At 35.6% G+C, this 22,176-nt stretch overlaps 1 protein-coding gene across 1 annotated transcript in view; it reads right to left on the bottom strand.

Annotated features, from left to right (window-relative positions):
- TMEFF2 (transmembrane protein with EGF like and two follistatin like domains 2) overlaps positions 1-20,935 on the bottom strand; it is a 277,043-nt gene extending 256,108 nt beyond the window's left edge. Inside the window, exons 1-4 of the mRNA XM_049773277.1 lie at positions 20,303-20,935; positions 17,826-17,935; positions 9,266-9,395; positions 3,870-3,896 (exon numbers count right to left, since the gene is read on the bottom strand). Coding sequence (XP_049629234.1) covers positions 3,870-3,896; positions 9,266-9,395; positions 17,826-17,935; positions 20,303-20,474 — 439 coding nt within the window. The 5' untranslated portion in view covers positions 20,475-20,935. The remainder of the gene's footprint in view (positions 1-3,869; positions 3,897-9,265; positions 9,396-17,825; positions 17,936-20,302) is intronic.
- Positions 20,936-22,176: the final 1,241 nt, after the last annotated feature.

Here is a 22,176-nt window from a genome sequence, read left to right as displayed (position 1 = left end):
AACCAATTAAAAAATTTAAATAGAGTTAAACAACTATTAGGAGGCTCTGGTGATATTAGAGAAAGAGAGAAAATCAAGGGTTAAAAGTTAGCCTTTAGCCACCCACTGGTTGCTGGATTCTGAGAAGCAGTTGACTTTAATACTTTTTCTTAAGGCAGTATTTGTTGCTTAAGGATGTCTGTGGGCAGATAAGATGTTATTATTCCACCTACACACACCCGCTTTCTTATTTACAACATTAAAACTCCATGTATCTAAGTACTTTAAATACCAGACCCTTTCTTTCAATGACTTTCTAAAACTCTTTGGAATTTGCTCCACACATTACCTTCCTGTAAGACACATAGTTGATTATAGTTCAAACTAATTTCTTAAAAATACAAATCTATCCAAAAACCTCTCAGCTTTAAATGACCTTTCTACAAAAATGTTACAGAAAAATAAAATTCTATAAAAGAGAAGACTTATATTCAAAATTAATAAATTGGTTTTTATATTGGTGAGATTTTTAGAAATATTAACACATTCATTCATAAAATGACAAGCAGGCCCTGGTTTCAACTAGGTAATTTTTAATTATTTAAAAATAATCAGGTGAAAATGTTGTTAAATTAAGAAATTATGAGTAGAGGCACTATTCATCCAAAATTCTGGAAGATGCCCAATTATGAATTAAATGTGCATTATTGAGAACATATTCTAAAGGACCCATGAGGATAATACAATGTTGGCAAACAATATAGGCAATCAAATCACTTCCAATTAAGTCAAAGGAAACCAATTTTGGCTGTTCTAATAATCATTTTTAATACAATCTGAATCAAAATATGAAGACAACTTTACCCTCTACATAGTACAAAAAGATAAAGTACATTTTCTATGTGCTTCTGAGTACATTTTCAGTGGGTATGCCAGTTGTATTTCTGTAGGTCTTTCTAAACAAGATTTCTATGCTATAGTTATTAAAGCATTTTGAAGGAAATATGACAGGAAAAGAAGATGAGAGGACAAAAGGAAGAGAATAGAGGGGAGGAAGAAAGGAAGTTAGTAAAAAAGGGAGGGAGGAAAGGAGGGAGGGAAGGAAGGAAGGAAGGAAGGAAGGAAGGAAGGAAGGAAGGAAGGAAGGAAGGAAGGAAGGAAAGAAGGAAGGAAGGAAGGAAGGAAGGAAGGAAGGAAGGAAGGAAGGAAGGAAGGAAGGAAGGAAGGAAGGAAGGATGGAAGGATGGAAGAAAGGAGGGAAGGAAGGAAGGGAAGAAAGGAAAAAAGGAAGGAAGAGAAAGGGAAGAAAAGGAGAAAAGGAAGGAAGGAAGGAAGGAAGGAAGGAAGGAAGGAAGGAAGGAAGGAAGGAAAGGAGAAAGGGAGGGAAGGGAGGAAGAAAATGAGGAAGGGAGGGAAGGGAGAGAAAGGAAGGGAAGGAGGAAGGGAGGGAAGGGAAGGAAGGAGGGAAGAAAGGAAGGAAGGAAAGGAGTAAGGGAGGGAAGGGAAGGAAGGGAAGGAAGGAGGGAAGGAAGGAAGGAAAGGAGGAAGGGAGGGAAGGAAAGGAAGGGAAGGAAGGAAAGGAGGAAGGGAGGGAAGGGAAGGAAGGGAAGGAAGGAAGGAAGAAAAGGAGGAAGAGAGGGAAGGGAAAGAAGGGAGGAAAGGAGGAAGAGAGGGAAGGGAAGGGAGGAAAGGAGGAAGGGAGGGAAGGGAAGGAGGGAGGGAAGAAGGAGGGAGGGAAGGGAGGAAGGGATGGAAGGAGGGAGGGAAAGAGGGGAGAAGGAAAGGAAGGAAGGAACCATGACTTGAACTAGCCTTTCTAAGTAATAGATTAGGAAAAATGTAATCCTGTATATATATATATATAAAAAACTCTCTTTAAATAAGATGCTTACAAATTTTGTAGTAACTATTGTTTACCACAATTTTTAGAATCACTATTTAAAAGATAAAGAACTCAGCTCAAAATTTAAATGGATTTTATGTTTTTTTTTCAAAACAATTACTTCTAAGAAGTTGTTTATGTTTCCAAGTTACTATAAAGCATCATTCATAAAAGACTAAAAAGGATAATTAAATAACAAAATAGAAATAGAATAGTGGTATCAAAATGTTATAAAATTTGTTTATATAAAATGTCATATTTACTAATTAAGATTGTTTCCTAAACTTTTACTTTATAAGATCATAGAATAACAGTGAGTTAAAGATTTTAATAAAAACGTCTAGAAAAAAGAAAACTGTTTAATTTCATTGACATGTGTGGAAAATAAAACCAGTCACTGAAACATAAACCGTGTCTTATTATAAAAAATTTTAAAAACCTTTATATCATCATAATGCTGTCTTCTAGTTTGCTTTGTTTTTGAAGATGCTAACAATGAATTACAACACAGAAAAATTTAGACTACATGTAAATGAATAGAGCATTTACACATTTATTTATAGGAACTATATTCTTAGAAAGAACAATATTTTAAAAATCTTTAACCTATTAATATTACAATAGTGAAATTTTTACTCAAAAGCTATCTTTGAACTTTAAAGACTTAATTTGTTCTACTTTCTTGTTTTCAAAATCACTAGGGAAAACTTGTCAACAGTGATTTATTAGTCAGCTAGAGAGAAGTAAAAACAAATACAACAACTTAATATATAGGAAAAGAATCACTGCCCTGATATCAGTGAGTGTCCAAAGTCAGGAGGCATTGAAAACAAATATTCTAAACTCTTGCTGTAGAAATACTTTTCTCCAAGTCTCACTTTAATATTATGGAAAGAAATGTGTTTAAATTAGATATTGCATGCGTCCTCTGGATACTGCTCATCTGAACTTGTCAAATCTTCACAATTATGCCTTATCTTGATAATATATAAAGTAGCTGTCTCTAACTTCCATCCTTTTCTTACTTTTCAAAAATTAAAAATCTGTATAAAATAAATTTTTACTTGGAATCATCAATTATCATATTTTAATTTTTTTTTTTTTTTGGTTTTGGGGCCAAATCCAACAGTGCTGAGGGCTTACTGTTGATTTAGGATAACAATGCTCAGAGAATCATGTAGGATGCCTGGTACAAGGATAGTGTCCTACCTGCTGTACTATTGCTTTAGCTCCTAAATATTCTTTTTTTTCTTTCTTTTTTACCACGAAGGGGACATTTTACATATATGTAAATTTTACATAAATAGGTATTTTGGGAAATTTACAGTGAAATTCAAAAAATTTGTTGTGATAATTACATAAGATCAATTTTAAGTTTTTACCTAGCTCTTACATACATCCTTAAACAATCACAATAAATAAAAATACATTTCATTTTAATAAAAAAAGAATATATATCAAATTGAGGATAATATTTGACACTATCAGATTAAGCTTTATTTTTTACTTTTAGCTCTATAAGAATATTTCTATGAAAACAAATTATGGTTATATATTGTTATGCCTTACAATTGAGGTATTGCCTATAGTTAAATTAAATGTCTAGAAATATTACTTCCATGTGAGCATTCTTTCTTTTGGTACTTCTGCTATGAACATTTGGTAGGTATAACTTTTTTCTTTTCCACTTCTTCATAGCACAGGTCATCAAAAATAGACTCTAACATATGCTAAGTTTGCACACTACCACTGAAATGTGTCCCTGACCTGAATCTGAAAGCAGCTCTATCTTAAAGACAATTCAGATGCTAACAAATATATACAAGATATTCAATGAAATAGAATTCTTAAATATGATTCCCCAAATATTAATTAATTTCAAGTGGTACACAATTGCATAATAATAACAATGCGCTAAGCAAAAAAATATCTTCTCATGTTGTTGGAATGGCAAATATGCATAATTAATATTCATGGAAGTTTCAGTATATGAAAAGGTATCTCCTACCTCCATCTCCAGATCCTGATCCTGCGTCTGGTGAAAGAGAAAGAAATAATTTAGATTTGCTTGAGTAGTATTAAAAGTAATAACAATGACCATTTTTTAGTCTATGCTTAGTTTCTTTACTTAATATACTCATATCATTAAGAAAATCATTACTTAAACTGTATCAGGTAACTTAATTTCTATAACATATGTAAATTATCTATGATTTTCATACTTTTATGCCATATGAAAATTCTATTTTCCAGCATTGAAGTAGTCTATGAAATTGCTCATAATTTTATTTTAATTAGGATATGTAATATAATTTGAAAAATAAATGAAAATGAAAATGTTACATATTAACTTTTATAGGACTGGAAAAAAGCCTTCATAATTTAGCCTTATAGTCTTATAAATTATATGGACAAATAAAGCAATGTTATATATAAAATGACTATATATAGTTGTTACCTTTTAAATACAACATACTGAGGTTGAATTTTTTCGACAATTAAAAGCAGTATATTTTGAAATTGTAGAATTGTGAGCTTGATTTGAGATGAGTAAGAAAATGAGGTTCAAATTTTGAAACTCTTCATTTATTAAGGTACTGTGATAATTATATTGTCAATTCCCATGATCATAATTTTAATAGCAAACCCATTACCAGTATACCAGTTCCCTCCCCCATGATTCTCACTATCCCTCCTTTTAACTCCCACAGTAAAAGCTGTGTTTTGCAGATCAGTTCTCTCTTTGCATTACATTTGGCCCTTTGTTGCTACCTTGTCATACATCTTTAAGCCTCACACATGAAAATGATCATTTTGTATCTGTCCCTTTTTTCTAACTAACTACTCAACTTGACATATGCTCTAGTCCTATCCATGTGGATGCTTTTGTTTCTTAGACCTTCATAATATTCCATTGCATATTTAATATATTTCACAATTTGATTCATTCATTTGTAGTTGAACATTTGAGTATTCATATCCTTAGCTATTATACAAAATGCAATAATGAACATTAAGTGCATATTTCATTCTTAATTAATGTTTTTGTGGACAGAGACCAAGAAGTATCACTGGGTCACATATTCTAATTATTTGGAGATGTCCCCAAATTCTCCATGAAGGAACCAGACAACATTTAGAGGAGAGTTCCTTTCCCACCACAGAGATGATTTTTCAGCATTGTGCTCAACATTCCATGCACCCTACATGATATCATCAGGAAGAGTAACATGTCTACTGCTTTTCTTTTCCTTTTTCTTTTTTTTAAATATATTTTTCTTTCATTTGATTTATGGGCCACACCCTGTGACTCTCAGGGATAATCTTGGCTATGCGCACAGAAATCACTCCTGGCTTGGGTGACCATATGGGAAACAGGGAATCTAACCGCAGTCCATCCTAGGTTTGCACATGCAAGGCAAACGCCCTACCTCTTGCTCCAACCCCTTTTTTGCTTTTTCATTTATTGATCTCACCCCCTAATTAAAGTTGGTCAAGTCTTACTGTTTCTGAGTAACCAATTCCACCAAATCCCATTTTTTAGCTAGTCAAGGCCACTGAATAGCCACTCACTTCCTTTTTCTCAGAGCAAGTCTATCATCTGACTTATACCTCCTAACTTCTTTCAGTTCTACATACATTTTTCTATGTCTTTTTAACATTACTAATAGGAAGTAAAGCATTACTGCCTTATTATTTTCTGCCTTATAGATACTGATTTCAAGCTGATATAACAACCTGGATTCAAGACCAATATCAAAGGCCTCATTTATGGATTTGTTTGCTGCTTTGGCCAATTAAAATAAAACATCCTGTCTACTTGTTTGCCTACATGACACTTTATTGGGAAGCAACACATAGAAAAAGGCATGGCAGAAGAAATATCACAGAAGGTTGGCAATATGGAGGAATGAATGTTTTGCCTTGTCATCATGGTTAGCATTAGAACTACAATATAAAAAAAAAAAGCAGTAAGCAGAAACTTTAGCCTTGTGGAGACAGAGTAATTAAATTCATAGATCTAACATTATATTAAATTCTAAAGTCAAATAATTAACTAACTGATTATCTGACTTGGGTCAGCATATCCTTTCTTCAGAAGAAAGAAATTTAGCTAAGATACTAATGGTAAATCCTCTTTAATTTTTTTGTATCAAATAAGATTATAAAGCATAGAATTTGACTACTTAATGATATAAAATGAATGCAGGTGGATGCTTTTTCCCCATAATTAAATATTCCTTGAAGTACTTCAACTGATAATCATGTCACAGGTTATTTTCTTTAGATGGGACAAATATTTGAATGGTCATTATTATTAAGAATTATTTTTTATACTTTCAAAGCTAATATTTCTACTGAATTTATTTTAATTAATTCTAAACTTTAATTCAGTATGACATAATATTGCTAGAGGCTAAACAGAGATTGTACTGTAATAGCATTAATACATTAATACATTCAATCTGAACTTTAGTTCACTGTAATCATCTTCCTTTTACTTTCTCACAATGCCATTTTCTTTGAATCTAGTATCATATATAACTTTTTTCTTTGTACATATATGCAGCCAAGAGAAAATATCTACAGACTTAGGGATTCCAAAATCCATTGATTACTCATTGAATGATATCAGTATTTCTATGCAAACTTTCTAAACATGTTTGCCATCTAATTAATGTGATGGCAGTACATATTTATTGGGTTATTTTATGACTTGTTGAACAACAGCATATTTAAAATGCTTAGCATAGATACTGTTTAGGACATAATTAAAATTCATATATTTTATTGTCTGTTACTCTATCTGGTTTATAATAAATATATATTCCTAGAAATACTTTAATGGCAGTAGTAGTTTGGCTTGCACTTAACTTGCATGTTACTGAAAAAATAAATGCTATGAGCCTTAGACAATGGTACATGTTCTGAACTATACAAGTAGCTAGAAAAAATGTTACTTAATTCATAGCATCATTATTTAATACAGATAAAATATTTTATTGTTTCTCTACCTAAGATAAATCAATTAAGCAAAACAAAGGTAAGTAGTCCACTAAAAGGCTTTTTTTTTTAGCGAGAAACACCTAAGAAGGTATGCTGTTACATCAAAGTAGGATTGTATTCAATGTATTTCTTCAACATAAAGACATGAAATTGCAGTATAGGAAACTTTCTGTGCACAACAATATTTGTAAGTTCAATAAACTATGGTAAATAAGTTATCTACATATGTAGATGTCTTCATGCTTACATATCTGAACTAGCTGCCTCTATTATATGTCAAACAACATTAAAAATAAATAAAAAATCTATGAAGAAAAGATGAGAAGCTCTATTAGATCGAAAGTTAGCACTCCAATTTATTTACAGTCAGATGTGGTTAATCAAAATTACTTTTTTCCCCTCCATCATTACTCAAATCAAAAACCTTTTCAAATTTTTAAGACTCTGGATGATGGATTTAGGAAAATTTGCTTACTAATTAAATCCTGCAGAAATCTAAGTATATAAATGAGTTGGGGATGGATAACTCAATTGTGATTAAAATTTATACTTGATTAAGTATTTGTTTTCATAGTATAATTGACACATAAGGGATTGAAATGAAAAGATTTGAACAAATAAGGGAACTGTGACGGCATATACTGAGAAGAACTTGGAGACTGAGAAGTCAGAAAGTACTGATTTGCTACCAAATGACGTTAGTCAATGTATGACTCTTCACTAGGACTATTACTCATTGCTCCTCCAATAGCCATTATCAGAGAAAGACAGATATCCAATATAATCTTGAATAAGTAATTCCTTCCAAGAAACTCTTCATAATTTGCTTAAATCATTCCTGGTTTCTGGGAGTCAGAGGTTCCTATTTTTTAATCTTCCCTATGACATATGTCCTGGAGAACTATATACAATTTTATCTCCCTGATGTAGAGCAGAATGAATTTCCATCACTTATTTATTTCTTGTCTTTCCATTTGTCTCATTCTTGCTATGAGCAGCATTTTGTTTTTTCTTTTCTCCAGGGAAAGCTAGACCAATGACTCTCATATGGTGCTCTCAAAATGTAATGTTCATGACTTCTTGCAGAAAAAACAGCAATGATCTGCTTGTACTAGTAGACAAAAAGCAAATGGAGCCCTGGTTCAGCTTTCTTCCCAATCCTCCCTTCAGGAAGGATATTCACATCATGTGTTAAAAAATTATGTAAAGATAATGACCTCAACAAAACCAAAACCAAAGCCAAAAGAGCCTCCACCATTGCCCATGAGGAGTAATAAACATGTTCCTTTACTAATTATCAGAAACTCTGGCGCTCAACCAAAACAACAGCAAACAACAATAATAACATTTTTACTGGAAATAAATAGGCTCAAGAGAACTTTTAGAAGAATAAGTGACTTTATCCTTCCCCATATATCATCCATGTCAGCCATTATAGATGTATCTTTTAAAAATGCCTGTTGCCTAAAAAAGGGTTTTTTTGAATAAAATAGCCTTTTCTTGTACTACTCTATTTTCAGTATTTAAAGAAAATTCATTTTTCTTTCATAATTACTTTTTCCTGAATATTCTTAAGTTATTCAAGTACCCAGAAATTAAGAATTTTCAGAAATAAAATCATTTGTCAATAGAACATCAAGTATTTAGAGACTTTATCAAAGGAGTGTTTTTTTTTTATCAGTTTGGGCTTAGTTATTTTCTCTCTCTTGTTTATTCACTAGTTCTCACTTTCATTCTCTCTAATACTGTTCAACCATAATGAAAAAAAGGAAAGCCAAAATATCTAAAGAGAACTTGAAGCCACAGTTTCTCTTCTCTTTCTTAATATCATTCATGGTACAACATAACTAAAAAGCTTTGTCAACTCCCAGGCTTATTGTGACAGAGAGAACTGACATTCTTAGAATTAATGTCCATCACTAATATATTCTTCATTATAATCTGCTAAATGGTTTGAAGAGCATTTGGGTGAGCTGCTAAAATTATTCACTTCTTAAATTCTTAATCCAAATCCACAAAGCTTTTCTCTAGTAGACAAAGCTATTATTAAATGTAAACAACAAACTTCATTCATGCCTAGGTAGGTTTCTGTATATCTGGCTCCTGGGCACTCAATCTTGATTTCTAATTATAATCTTATCTGCTGCACTTTATTAAGTAACATGTATCAAAATCTACCAGTATCCTTAGAGTACCTTTTCTCTTTACTGCTGATGTGATTGAAAGGAACAGGGACAAAGAACAAGAAACGGGACTAGCCAGTAGGATCTCTGAATTATTTATCTGGAGACAATGGGTAAAGCATGACTTTTGGATTGGTGGGTTTGGGTGTCAGAATTTATTCAGAAGGAATAGACTGAGGGAAACTTGAGGTAGTCTGTAGGGAAAGGTACATACCTGTAGCACACGATCCTTCTGACATCACAAGTATCTCGCTCTGCTGTTTGCACGCAGCCTGTCGCAGGTAGCACTCATTCTGGTAGCTCTCCCCGTTGGAGCCACACACAGGCACATAGTCACTGTTGCACTGGGAAGCACAAAGATAGAAGCCTACTGTTAGGACTGCACTTGGCAAATCTTTGACATCTTGAAAAGAAATACATAACCAAGCACTTGTTTTGTGTTTCTTTATCCCATTTGTATTCATTATATCTTTGGCCTTGTAAGGTCATTATTCAAAGATACACAAAAGCCCCCAAAATAAATCATAAAATCAGTATTTGATTCAGATGAGATCAAATAATATGCATGATATCTTTTCAGTAACAGTATTGCAAACCAAAAGGGATAGAAAGGGAAGTGAGGGGAAAAGAGGGAGAAAATGGAGAAGGATGGGGGAGGGAAGAGGAAAAAAGAGAGGGGGAGAGAGGTAAAGAGAGACAGTGAGAGACACAAAGAGATGGGGAGAAGGAAAGAGTGAGAGAGAGAAAGAGAGAGAAGTAAAGTTATCTACTAAAGAGGAAGGTTGATGAGGGTAGATACAACAGGTAATAGGAAATTGGAGGCAGGAAATGAAAATTCATGAAGTGATGGGTGTTGGAACACCGTATGACTGAAACTCAAACCATCGACAACTTTATAATTCTGTATCTCAGTGATTCAATAAAAATTGTTTTAAAACACCAGTATTATGTAAAGCTGTTTTTAAAAATGTATGATCCATTAGACTTAGTAAAAAGGGGAAAAAGTAAAACTTGTGAAATGTTACAGTATTTATATTCTGAATTTAAAGATAGGTAATTATCTTCTATGTTTAGAACATAGAGTATGTTCTATAATAATATGTATGTATAGTTAATATATATGTTTTAAATATATGAATAGTTATATATATATATGTATAGTTAATATATGTATAGTTAAAATGCTGGAGAATGCTGGGTTTTCTTTTTTTTTTTTCCTTTTGGCTTTGTCACCACATCTGTCTATGCTCAGTTTACTCCTAGCTCTAACTCAGGGATCATTTGGCTGATCAAAGGAACAAATAGGGTTCCTAGCATTGGACACAGGATGTATCCTTGCAAGGCAAGAACTTTATAAACTGTACTATATCTCAAGTAAAAAAATCTCTGAATTTTCTCTTCTGAAAGTAATATAAATTTTGAATCATTTTGAATAAAACATGCAGATTACTAATTAATTTTAATATAGCCTTAAGTCATTGGCAGTATAGAGAGGAAAAAGCATTGTCAAATAGCGTGGAAAAATTACTAACTATATTAACTTTGATTATTCAATAGTATGGTTATTGATCTATAGTTTTATGAAGTTTTAGGTTTTTAAAAAGTCTCATTAAAAATACACACATTTTATAATGGAGATCTGACAACCCTCAGGGTAGAGTCATCAAAATATTATCACACCATAAAGCATTAGGAATAGCTTAATCGTGTTCTTTTTTTTTTTTTTTGCTCTTTGTGATGGCTCTTTATGCCAAAGATGAGATTATTTCATGATAACTATTATAAAGCATTTCTTGTTTAATTAGAACATATTGTAGTGATCAACTTATTACTTAAAAATATGTACCAATCTCAATAAAAAGAAATTCATATAAAGTATATAGATTTTTGAGGTTTTATATTTCTATTAAAATATTTGAATTTTTAATTACCAGCATACTTATTACTAGCATATACAAAATAAATCAATTATTTACCATGGACTAGAATTTTATATATTATATTATGAAAGTTCTACTATAAATTACTTTCAGTCATTTACACAGAAAAGCCCAATTTCAACCAAATAGATAAAAATTGAGATTTTATTTTATTTGGTTTCCTTAAAATAATTATATTTTCTCTTCTTTAGTTAATCATATAATCTTCCTCTTTGACTTTACATATCTTAATTATCCTAATAATATAAATGGTATAAACTAAAGCTACTGAAATGAAAGTTTTATTATATGCTTTACATAGTATCTATTATTTAAAACTTAAATATATCATTTTTCTATTAGTAATATAATTTTCTCCCAATAGTGAATTCAAATTTCACAATACTCATGTTATAGTCATTATTACTGGCAAGATGTGTAAAGATTTAGTGATCAAATCATATCTACTTATGCATTACTTTAATATTAAAATAATTTAAAATGTTCACAGATGAAATAATTTTGATAAAATATTTTCTATAAATTCTTATGTAAAAAGTCTGAAATACACATACAACAGTTTACAGAAGTATTCTATTAACTCCCATATTCAAGTCTATGTGATTCTAATTTAAAACTGATTTATTCAATTGTTTGTAAATCATTCTCATTAGAATATATCTGTGAAAGAGCCGTCTTCTCTTGTAAAATACAATGATGGTAAATAGTCTTATAAATACAATATATATTATAATATATGAAAGTAGTATTCAAAATACAATATAATAAAATACAGTATGATACATGTGTCTGCATTTGAAAATGGGTTTCCCAGAGGATTTCAGTACAATCACTAATAAAAAATGGCAATTTCAAAACATAGTAGAGACATAAATAAAACATATTTTTCCGAATGATTAGTACTAAGTAAGAATTAAATAAATGAGACTGATGGTGTTGCCATTAAGATCCATGACTTAAGATGGCAGATGGTGTTTGGTCAATGTATTACTTTCAGACAGAGACAGGAGTGTCTGAGAAGGATGTTAAATGACATACACTAGAATTTCTAACCATACTGAAGAAAGGCCAAAAATATTGAGTAGATGGTATATGTAATAGTTAATAGATCAGAAGATTTTTTCAGCAGGTAGATGGGGCCATAGTCAGTATAAACAATTGCATTATTTTGTTTTGCATGTGCAAACATCGGCATTCTTTTCTCTGGTTTCCTTTTAATCTCTAAGTTTCAGTTTATAGATATGTGTATTCACATATTCTCTTCCTTAGTCTCCAAAATTTCTCTATTTCTCTTTCTCATCTACTTTTACAGATTACTCAGATGCAGTCAATAAGTGGGTGTGGGGAGTATTTATTATCTCTGTCAAGTGCTAGTACACAATGCCGATATGCATCTTGAAATATCGAATAAACTGATAAAGTTCTCCAATGCCACATCTCAGGGACTCAGTAAGCCAAATGTGACTAGTGCTAAAATAGAGCTGCCAAGTTCTACACAGAAGCCAAAAGGGAGATTTGTTTGGAGCTGGAAAGAGCTTAACAGTAGATTATCAGCACAATGTTTTTGGCCATTAGTACCATGACTTGCACTCATTAATATGAATAACGCAAGGAGGAAGCAAACTTGAAATTATTAAGTCTCAGGAGTAAAGTCTGGACCTAGGATCCCGCATTTCTCTCACTATGTTGGTGTATTTCCTTGTACACATTACTCATGATTAGATAATTCATATGTTTATAACTCAGTTTTCCCATTTGAAAAAAGTCAACTGGAACATTTGGGCAAGGATAGAGACTTTAACTAGGGCATTTGGTAAATCAAAAGTTGTGTTTTTAAAACTCTTTATCTATATAAGAAGAAATGCAAATGAGTTTTCTTTTATAACATTAAAACTAGCAAGGTTATCATCTCACATTAACATAAAATGTGCATTTCTAAAATAAAAATATAAAAACAAAATAATGCTAAGCATTATTATATTATATATTATATGCTTACTAGTAAATAAATATGCCAGTTATTGGGTATAATTTCCTTTGGTTATTATACTACAATCCAATTCAATAAAAGGAGAGATTCAGAGATTCAGATACTAGGCCTATAATGTAATATTTTTCAACTTCCCTTCAGTGTAAAAAATACATCAACTTGCTTAAGAAAGCAGCTATGGGCTAGAGAAATAGTACAGTGGGTAGGATGCTAACCTTGCATGTATTGAACCAGGTTCAATCCCAGCATCTCAATTGGTTCCCCAGAGTCCCAGGAGGAGCACAGAACCGGAAGCAATCTCTGAGCACAACTGGGTATGGCCCAAATTCTAGCCCCCACAAAATGGAAAGAAAGTATTTACGTATATACAAATACATTAAATAACTTTTACATACTAGACTATATGAAATTAATTTAACTGTGAACTTGCTTTGTTAATGAAGATTTCTTTTAACTGAGATTTCAACATCTAGGATCCATGTACAAGTTATATTTTATATAATGTCGGCACCTTCAATAAAATCTGGCAAGTAAAAAGTGCTCCGCAGATGTTAATTCTGTTATATTCATAGCTGTCAAAGGCTTAGAAATAATGGCTTGGGTTATGGTGTGTTTCTCTTCCAAAAAAGAAAGATTTAAAAAAAATACCCTGCATATGTTTCAATCCTTTGATCATTCCACAAGTAACTTTTATTTCTCTGTGACTACATTTTTTAAATGTAAAATGTAAAAAAATGTTCATGATTTTAAAATAGGAAGATCTGTCATTGTAGCCCACTAAAGAATATAGCTTCTTTCTGACTCTGTCTCTGTTTCTGTCTCTCTCTACTGATCTCTTCTCTCTCTCTCTCTCTCTCTCTCTCTCTCTCTCTCTCTCTCTCTCTCTCACTCTCTCTCTCTCTCATGTCTTCTCTCAAGTAGCAAGAACTCAGATACATATGGTAAAGTCCCAAAAACTTCAGCTGATAGTAGAAAATCAGTGTGTGAGTTGTGGATAAGAATAAGACAACCTTTGCATTCCTACTACTCCTAAAGTGGTGCTATTATACCTAGACAGTGATAGATTCTTATGCAAAATAAAGCTTCATTGTTTAAAAGTAGTAAATGCCAGGAAAATTATGCTGTCTGAGAAAGTAGAACAATTACAGATCTAATGGAACTTATTTAATAAAAATTTTCAGTATTTGACTTGATGCTTAAAACCTAATATTTGATATTTGTATTATAAACTAGTACCTGATTATATGAATAGTACTGTCCATAAGTAATCACCTTATGGACAATTGTTTTCTTTGTTTCCTTCCTCTTCTCATCCATATATTCATTATCTATCCATCCAACTTCTCATCCATTCATTAATAAATTTTAATGTAACTGATTTCCAGATTTCACCAGTATATTAGTGGATAAATCAATAGAAAGGTAAGGATCATGAGGTGACAGATCATTTTAGAAACTCATTTCAGCACCTACATGTCAGTTTATTATTATTTTGTTGTTTTCTTTTGGGGGCCACACCCAGTGTGCTCAGGGGTTACTCTGGGCAATGCACTCAGAAATCACTCCTAGCTTGGGGGACCATATGGGATGCCAGGGATCGAACCATGTCCCTCCTGGGTCAGCTGTGTGCAAAGCCCTCCCGCTACCACTCCAGTACAGTTTATGATTTTTTGTATAAAGAATTATCTATGGTTTAACATGTACTTTCATTAGTATTACTTAGGATTCCATTCTTTATTATTTTGTGTGCATGTTTATTGTCAGGTTGAACTCAGGATTCACACTTTTAAGGTGGATGCTCCGTTATGCCCTTACTAATGCTTTTACTTGAATATATAATGTCTTGAATTAGAACAAACAGATTTCTTGTCAAAGGACCTAGCTTTTTACTTTAAATCATTACTCAATGGGAAATTATGTATACTTATAGCACTTAATTTGATGATCTTTAATATGAGGAGCTAATACTTCTCTTGATTATAGAAAATAAGTAGGATGATATATTTGAGGGGAAGTACACATTTCAAATTGTATCAGAGATGGATAAAAACATATTTATTTGCATGCTCCAATAATAATTCAAATTAGAAAGTTTATTGGTTATATAAATATATGCCCGTATCTATTTGAAATTTATCTCTCAACCAGAAAAACTAGTTAGCATACTATTTTGAGTGATATAAATTTTGCTTATATGTGAAAAAAGAATATATAAATTAATTCATAACTATCAGCCTGAAAATTAGGATAGCATGTAAGAACATATATTTTAAGGACAAATTTTTTTAATCAGATTCTGGTGCTAAAAACAAAATAATCCAGTAAAAAATATAAGCAACAAAACATGACCCACCAAATTTATAAGTAAATAATGGAAAAGGACAGAATACTGAAGCTCTCAGATAAAAACGTTATCTCTTATCTGATGCACTACTTGTGCATTTTATTTAATCTTCAACTTAATTGATTCACTCTATAATCCTGGCATTTTCAGTCTAAATTTTCCACTAGGGAGAAGATTTTTTTCTTTCACAAGACTGACAACTAGGGCAAAATCTAAACTATAGCAGGAGTAATCTAGTAGCAATCTTAAAATAATAATTTTGGGATCAGAAGATGCACCCCACTGGGGTTCACTCAAGTCCTACCCCAAGTGCATATAGCCTATTGAGTGACACTCGGATGCACCTTAGAGACCTCCAAAACACTACTGGGTGTGATCCTGGAGATCTGTTAGTACTATCAGCCTTTAAATTCCCAGATGCTCAGCCAAAACAGCACTACGTTGGGCCCTGCATTCCTGTTGATTGGTTGAACACTGTGATGTGTGGCCTCTTGGTTCCTGAGCACTGCTTAGAAGGACCTGTCCCAAATATAGTGATAATTACAATTTCATTTAAAATTTGAAGATGTAATCATTAAATTTATTTAAATAGATTATAACTATAACTTCTGAATATATGAAAACAAAATAAATCATTGCTGATAGCAGTTTTACCAGGGGCAGGGATGTGAAATAAGTGCTAGATGAGGTTCTTGTATGTATAGATTTGGGTTACAAACATGGCATTCTGAAGAAAATCTGGCATCTCCTCTGTTCCATCATCACCACTAGCAATGGTGCCACAACTAAAATCATCTGATACTAAAAATAAACCTCATATGTATGATATATATGCATATATAATTACATATATAAACACATACATGTATTTATCAGCAACATTTATCTATGTAGAATGTAATAAGCCTTTTCTGCTTGATGAATACTTGTTAGAATCACAAATCTCCATTTTAGAAACTTTTTTTTGTTACTTTTATGTTGTGTAGGCCACTGGCCCCTCTCAACTCCATTACAAAATAAGAAATTTAAGAGAATTAGAGGTTGCATGAGGAAATGACACAAACTCCTGTGGGTCTTCAACTAATCATTAATCTAACTCTATGTTCCATTGAGTTAACATCTGGAGAAAGTATGAATTGGAGAACCCTCATGCTTTTCACATTGAAGTGATGTAATTACCTAGTTTAGTGTCGCTGCACATCTTTGAAGTTTTTGTCATCTGCATATTAAATATGCACAGATATATTTTTGACATTAATTTTTGTTTGAAAGACTATAGAATGGGCATAACAACGCTTACCATCCAGGAGATGGTGCACTTTAAAAATACCAATTGTTTTAGTGCATTTTTTTGAACGAAGACAATGATATCCAAGAAGCAGTTAGTTTATAAGCTACTTAAACTACTTTTAAATGTGAATGCTTTGTGTCTTACTGGGAAGCTAAATTCGATTTATATAAAATTAATCAAATTTATTAAATATTATACAGCTACTTAGATGTAAACTAAATTATAATATTTTATTTGTGTACTTTATTTCTCTATATTGTATTGTTAATTTATATTTATATCTACAAAGTTTTCTATGAGCCCTTCTACGTAATTTTTCTGATATACTGCTTAAAATTGTTTAGTCTTCAAATATATTTTTAAAGTGATATACATAATTATAGTCATATTTTAAAAGAAAAAATGTTTTAACTTCTAAGATAGAGAGTGCTTGTTAGATAATGAAATTTCTTGACAGATCATAACTATAATGATATGAAAATAAACTTAGACACTGATAACCTTTTACCAGTGCTCAATCTTTCTTTTCTGCCTCCATTCTCCAGCCCTCTTTACCTTCCCCACCCAAAATCAATATTTTTAAATAAAGCAAAATATACCCTTCTCAATTTATGAAATGATTTGTGGTTTATTTTTGCTTTTTGGGCTCCCTGGGAAATTCCATTAGACTCTGTTGTAATACCCACAAAGAGTTGACATATATTAATAAGTTCCAAAATTAAAAAACTGCACAGTACTTTGTGAAGTCATATTAAGCAAGAGTTTTCTTTCTATCTGAACCAGCCTACCAAGATAATGAAATTCAACATTAAAAAAAAGATCAGTATAATCAAAAGATAACCTTAGTCAAAAAGAACAAAAGTCCAAATCAATGCTGTTCATCCATGGACCAGTTAGATTATTTTCTGTAGTATTTGGCTAATAAAATGCCTACTGGAGGACCAAAGACACAACTATTTTCCTTTGGCAAGACAAAGAGTAACTTGAACCTCTCTCACTTTGGTGGCAGTTACAGCTATAGCATGTATATTTCTCCAAAAATCTATGACTTCTTGACATCAGTTGGTTCTCTTGCCAGTACTTTTACCTAGTGCCAGCTTTCCATTTAGGTGGCACTGCAATAAATTGCCCGGTGATGGGTCACAAAGGAAGTTCCCTGCCTTGTATTCTCTTATATTCTCTAATGAATTCAAGTATCAGATGTCTTACCTTGAACTGACAGACGCAAGTCACAGTTTCTCCAATTCTTAAGCATTCCCCATCAAATTTGCAGGTATTGGTATCACAGAGGAACAGATCATTTTCTCTGTCATCATAACCTCAAATTTAAAGAGAACATCCCAGTCATTACATAAAAATCTTGTGGGCTTGAACTAAAATCCCCACCTCCTTGAAGCTTGTAAAGAATTGTCCTTCACTTGAATGAGAAAAATAGTTGGAATAAAATGCAATTCCTTACTGATAACCCAAGACATCTAGATAAATAAACTCTATTTGTTTCTTTGGTCACCATTTAGTTTGAGTCAGTTTTCTTTCAGTACTTTTTAAAAATAATAATACTATTTAATTTCAGCTGAAAAATTATTAGAGGTCAGGAGTGAAGTTTTAATGCTCACTTATGGGCCTCTTATTTTCTTACTAAATGAACTATAGTTTATGATCCTTAAACTCCACCTTTTAGAAAAGAACTGGTGATGGTTTCTGAATTCTATTTTACCATTTCTTCTCCTTTCATCATTCTTTTGCTTAAGATCTGAGACAATCTTTTCTTTGAAATTTCCCCAGACAAAGAGGAAACAAAGCGCCAATAATAAAGATAAACAGGCACAGTGTCTACGGTGATGGTCTGTCTGGCTCAATGGAAGATTGATCACCTCTAAGTTAACAGGGGTGGTAGGGGGGCGTGCCAGGTTCCTGACAGTCTGCCTGGAAACCAGTTCATTCTCTTTACTTTTGGCAGAACCCTTTAAGATACCACGTTAATAATGAATTTCTTGTCTGCCAACCCCAATTTCTCATAGAAGTTAGTTATTTCCTAGAATAATACCAGATGGATACATAAAGCTGATCATGTTGGCTACCAAACATCTCAAACAATTTTTCACATTGTTTATTAGTATTCTTCTGCTAAAATATTAAAAAAGTGATTAGACAAGAGCAAAGTAAGACATACTTTCTCAACTAACTTGTGCATTAAATAATAAGAAAGTTATAAAAACATGTTGCATTTTATTATGATGGCACATTTCTAAATTACCAAAATAGAACAAAGGCTATTTGTTGACCCAAATATCATAGCATTGCAAATCCCAATTTGATTTTTAAAAGTACAAGTTAAATTGATGCAAAAATGTGGGTTTTTTTTTTCATGGCATCAGTAATGACCCAGGGACTAGATATCCTTTCATCGGATGAATTGAGTTGGCAAGTCCCTCCTCTTCAAAGTTCCATATACTTCAGCTCACATATATCCCTAAAAACTACTTTATCCAGAGCCAGATTTAGCGACAGTGGAGTTATATCTACAGAGGTGAAAATTACATACATATTTGCTAAAACTAGAAAAGAACAGACTTAGGGGACAATATCCAGGCATGTTAATGGAGTTTAAAATGCCAATGAAATCACACCACAATCCCTCCTGGTATACTATTGGGCTGTCATAGTGAAATGTGAAGCCAGCTGAATGGAGTGCAGCAACTCCCATCTTTAGGCCCTATTTAATTAGGAAGCTTTAGCAGAACTAAGGCTGCCAAGCAATTTCCTTCAGATTCTGAAAGGATCCAATGGAGTGTCTGACCCATTCCAAGGAAGTCAGCTCAGAAATGGAATCAGGCCCCTTTGGGGTCCGTTCTGTCCTCTGTCCCCTGCGTGAAAAACTGCCTGGCCTCAGTCTGAGCCTGTGAAACCCACCAGTGACTCTTTTCTCAACTTCCCTCCGCCAGGTAATAGCTGACAAGACAAGCAAAGGACATCTCTGCACAGCAAAAACAATGTTTTCTGCTGTCAAGGAGAAGAGAGCTTGAAAGAGCAAAGGAGTAAGAGAGTTAGGAAGCAATAGGAGAGGAGCCGGATGTGTTTCCAGATGCTCTGGAAAACACAGTCTCCTTTAGAATTCCTGTGACCTGGGCCTGAATGCCAGTCCAGCACACCCTGTGACTACTTCCAGCAGCAATCAGTGGCCCCCACTAGCCACCCCGCAGTCGCCATTGTATTCATTGCTTTCTCACTCCTTCCTTCCCATAAAGTTATCCTTTGCTCATTAAAGACTAGACTAGCCTAGTCTAAATAGGACTAGACTTTATTATTCTTTAATGATGAGGAAGATTCTATTTTAGTGTCTCCTCAAAAATTGGTCACCCCCCCATGAATAAAACCTCCCAGTTCAACATGCCATAAAATCTTTACATCTCCAATTTAAATGCAAGAACGCAAAGGCGCCTACACCTGCACTTTTTTTTTTTTTTAACCAAACCAGACCCTGCCTCTTCACCACTTGATAGGGGGACTAGAGTCAGATCTGGGGGTTGGCTAATTTGGGTGGAAGTCCGGAGGGATCTGGCGGTTGGGGCAGAGGCAGGCAAAGGGTCAGGAAGACGCGCTCGAGTTGTCTGGTCTGAGCTGAAAAGGGCATTTTTCTTGGGCTTGGCTAGGGGAAAGGATCAGGTGCCGGGGCTGTGACTTACCAGAGCAGTTCCAGCCGGTGGGTGTTTGGCAGTCACTTAAGGAGGTAGGGAAAGCCGCTAGCTTCACCGGGCGGGCGACGATGAGCAGCATCACGGGCAGCAGCAGCAGCCAGCAAAAGCCTTCGCAAAGTGTCCAGCTGCTGCACTGCCGCGGGGACTCCCACAGCACCATGACTAGTTCTTCTCAACTCTGCAGTAGTAAACGGCTGGCGAAAAAGAACACGGGATCGCGGCACAAACCAGGCAGCTCTGGTCTACAGAGCATCCCGCGGAGGGCGGCAGCAGCAGAGGCGGCGGCGGTGGCAGTGGCACCCGATGGGGAAGCAGCGACCAAACCCGCGCATGATCTCCAGACTTTCAGCAACATCCAGCGACCCGGCTCAGCCCCAGGAGCGAAAGGGTCCCTCGCCGAGAAGCTGCGCCGGAGTGGCGGCAAGATTCAGCCATAAGAAGAAGGGATGGGGAGAGAATCTGGGAAGCCCCGGGAGCCAAAAAGAACGGGAGTCCAGAGAGAGAGAGAAAAGAGAAGATGCCCAGGGAGGCCGGTGGAGGGGAGAAGTGCAAGCGCTCTGCAGCCCAGCAGCCGCCTCTCGCGCTCTGCCGCCCGCATCCCACTGCGCTTGGGAAGCAGCAGGTCCTTAGCCCGCCCGGGGTCACGTGGGAAGAGGCAGCCGGGCGCTGATTGGCCGAGCGGGATGCAGGTCCCGGGAGGGAGGAGGGGGGGCGAGGAGGTACCAGGAGGAGGCGACGGAGGATGCTACAGATGGACCAGCCCTCCGGGCGCTGGCCCGAGTGGGCTCCGCGGGGATGACTCAAGTGGGAAGCACGCGCCTCGCAGCCAACAGCCCCCAAACCTTTCCAGACCACCTGCCCCCTCGCGATCGCGGGTTCCTCTCGAGCGCCCCTCTGCGGCCGGTGACACCGGGGCTGAGCTGCGCTTTGCGGCGGCGACTGGGTGGCGTCTCTCCAAGCCCCAAGCTGGAGGGGACCCAGCTGGGGCGGGAGGGGGTGAGCGGGGCGCCCCGCATTCCCCGGACTGCGCGATAACGGGACCCAGACTGGGGAGAGCCCTCTGCAAGGGAGCCCCGACACTAGAGAGCCCTTTTTCTCTAGGAGGGAACGGGGGAGCTGGAGAGAGGACAAGAAGAGTGGGAAAAGCAGCTCCAGGCGGGCCTGGAAGCGGGTGCTCTCCCTGCTCCCCCCCCAATCCCCTAGCCTGCCACCCTGCGTCACTTCGGGCACAGCCAGCCTGCCCAGCTCCTCCTCTCCTTCCTCTCCGCATCTCCTTTGCCCGGCCCCTGCAGCCAGCCCCGACTCAGCCCCCGCGGAGCCCCCAGATTGGAAGCTTCCCAGCGGTCACACACTTTCCCGGCCTGGCAAAGGTGGGAAAAAAGGTCTTTCCAGGGCAGGTTGGGTCGGGACGCGGGCGAAGAGCGACCCGGGCCAGGCTCCTCGGCTCTGCACCGACTGGAGAACCGCGCACGCCAACGGGGAGCAGAGCCCCATCACTTTGGAGGCTCAGAGGCTGCTGGCTCCGGGCTCTTGGCTCGGTCTTGGAGGACTCGCTCCGGCGCCCAGAGAACTAAGCCGGAGTCTCGCTCCGTGATCTCCGCTTTCTCTGCTCCGGCGGGCGCTGCGGAGACACCCGGGCGGGACCGGCCTGCTGCTTGCTGCATTCTTCACGCAGTTACACCCCGGCAGGAGCCTGATCCGACTTTAGTCGCCGCGGTCAGCCCCAGAACTGCGCGATCTCGGTTGGACCGGAGCATCTTTCTGCTTTGACTTGGGTCATGATTGCAGTCACAGTGTTTTTTTATTTTTATTTTTTCGATGCTTTTCACGAAAGACTTTTCGTTTCTATGTGACTGTTGAGA

The sequence above is a fragment of the Suncus etruscus genome, chromosome 5 (assembly GCF_024139225.1).
Source record: "Suncus etruscus isolate mSunEtr1 chromosome 5, mSunEtr1.pri.cur, whole genome shotgun sequence".
Taxonomy (NCBI): Eukaryota; Metazoa; Chordata; class Mammalia; order Eulipotyphla; family Soricidae; genus Suncus; species Suncus etruscus.
The sequence above is the reverse complement of the archived record's forward strand: the minus strand, read 5'-3'. Positions and strand labels throughout refer to the sequence as shown.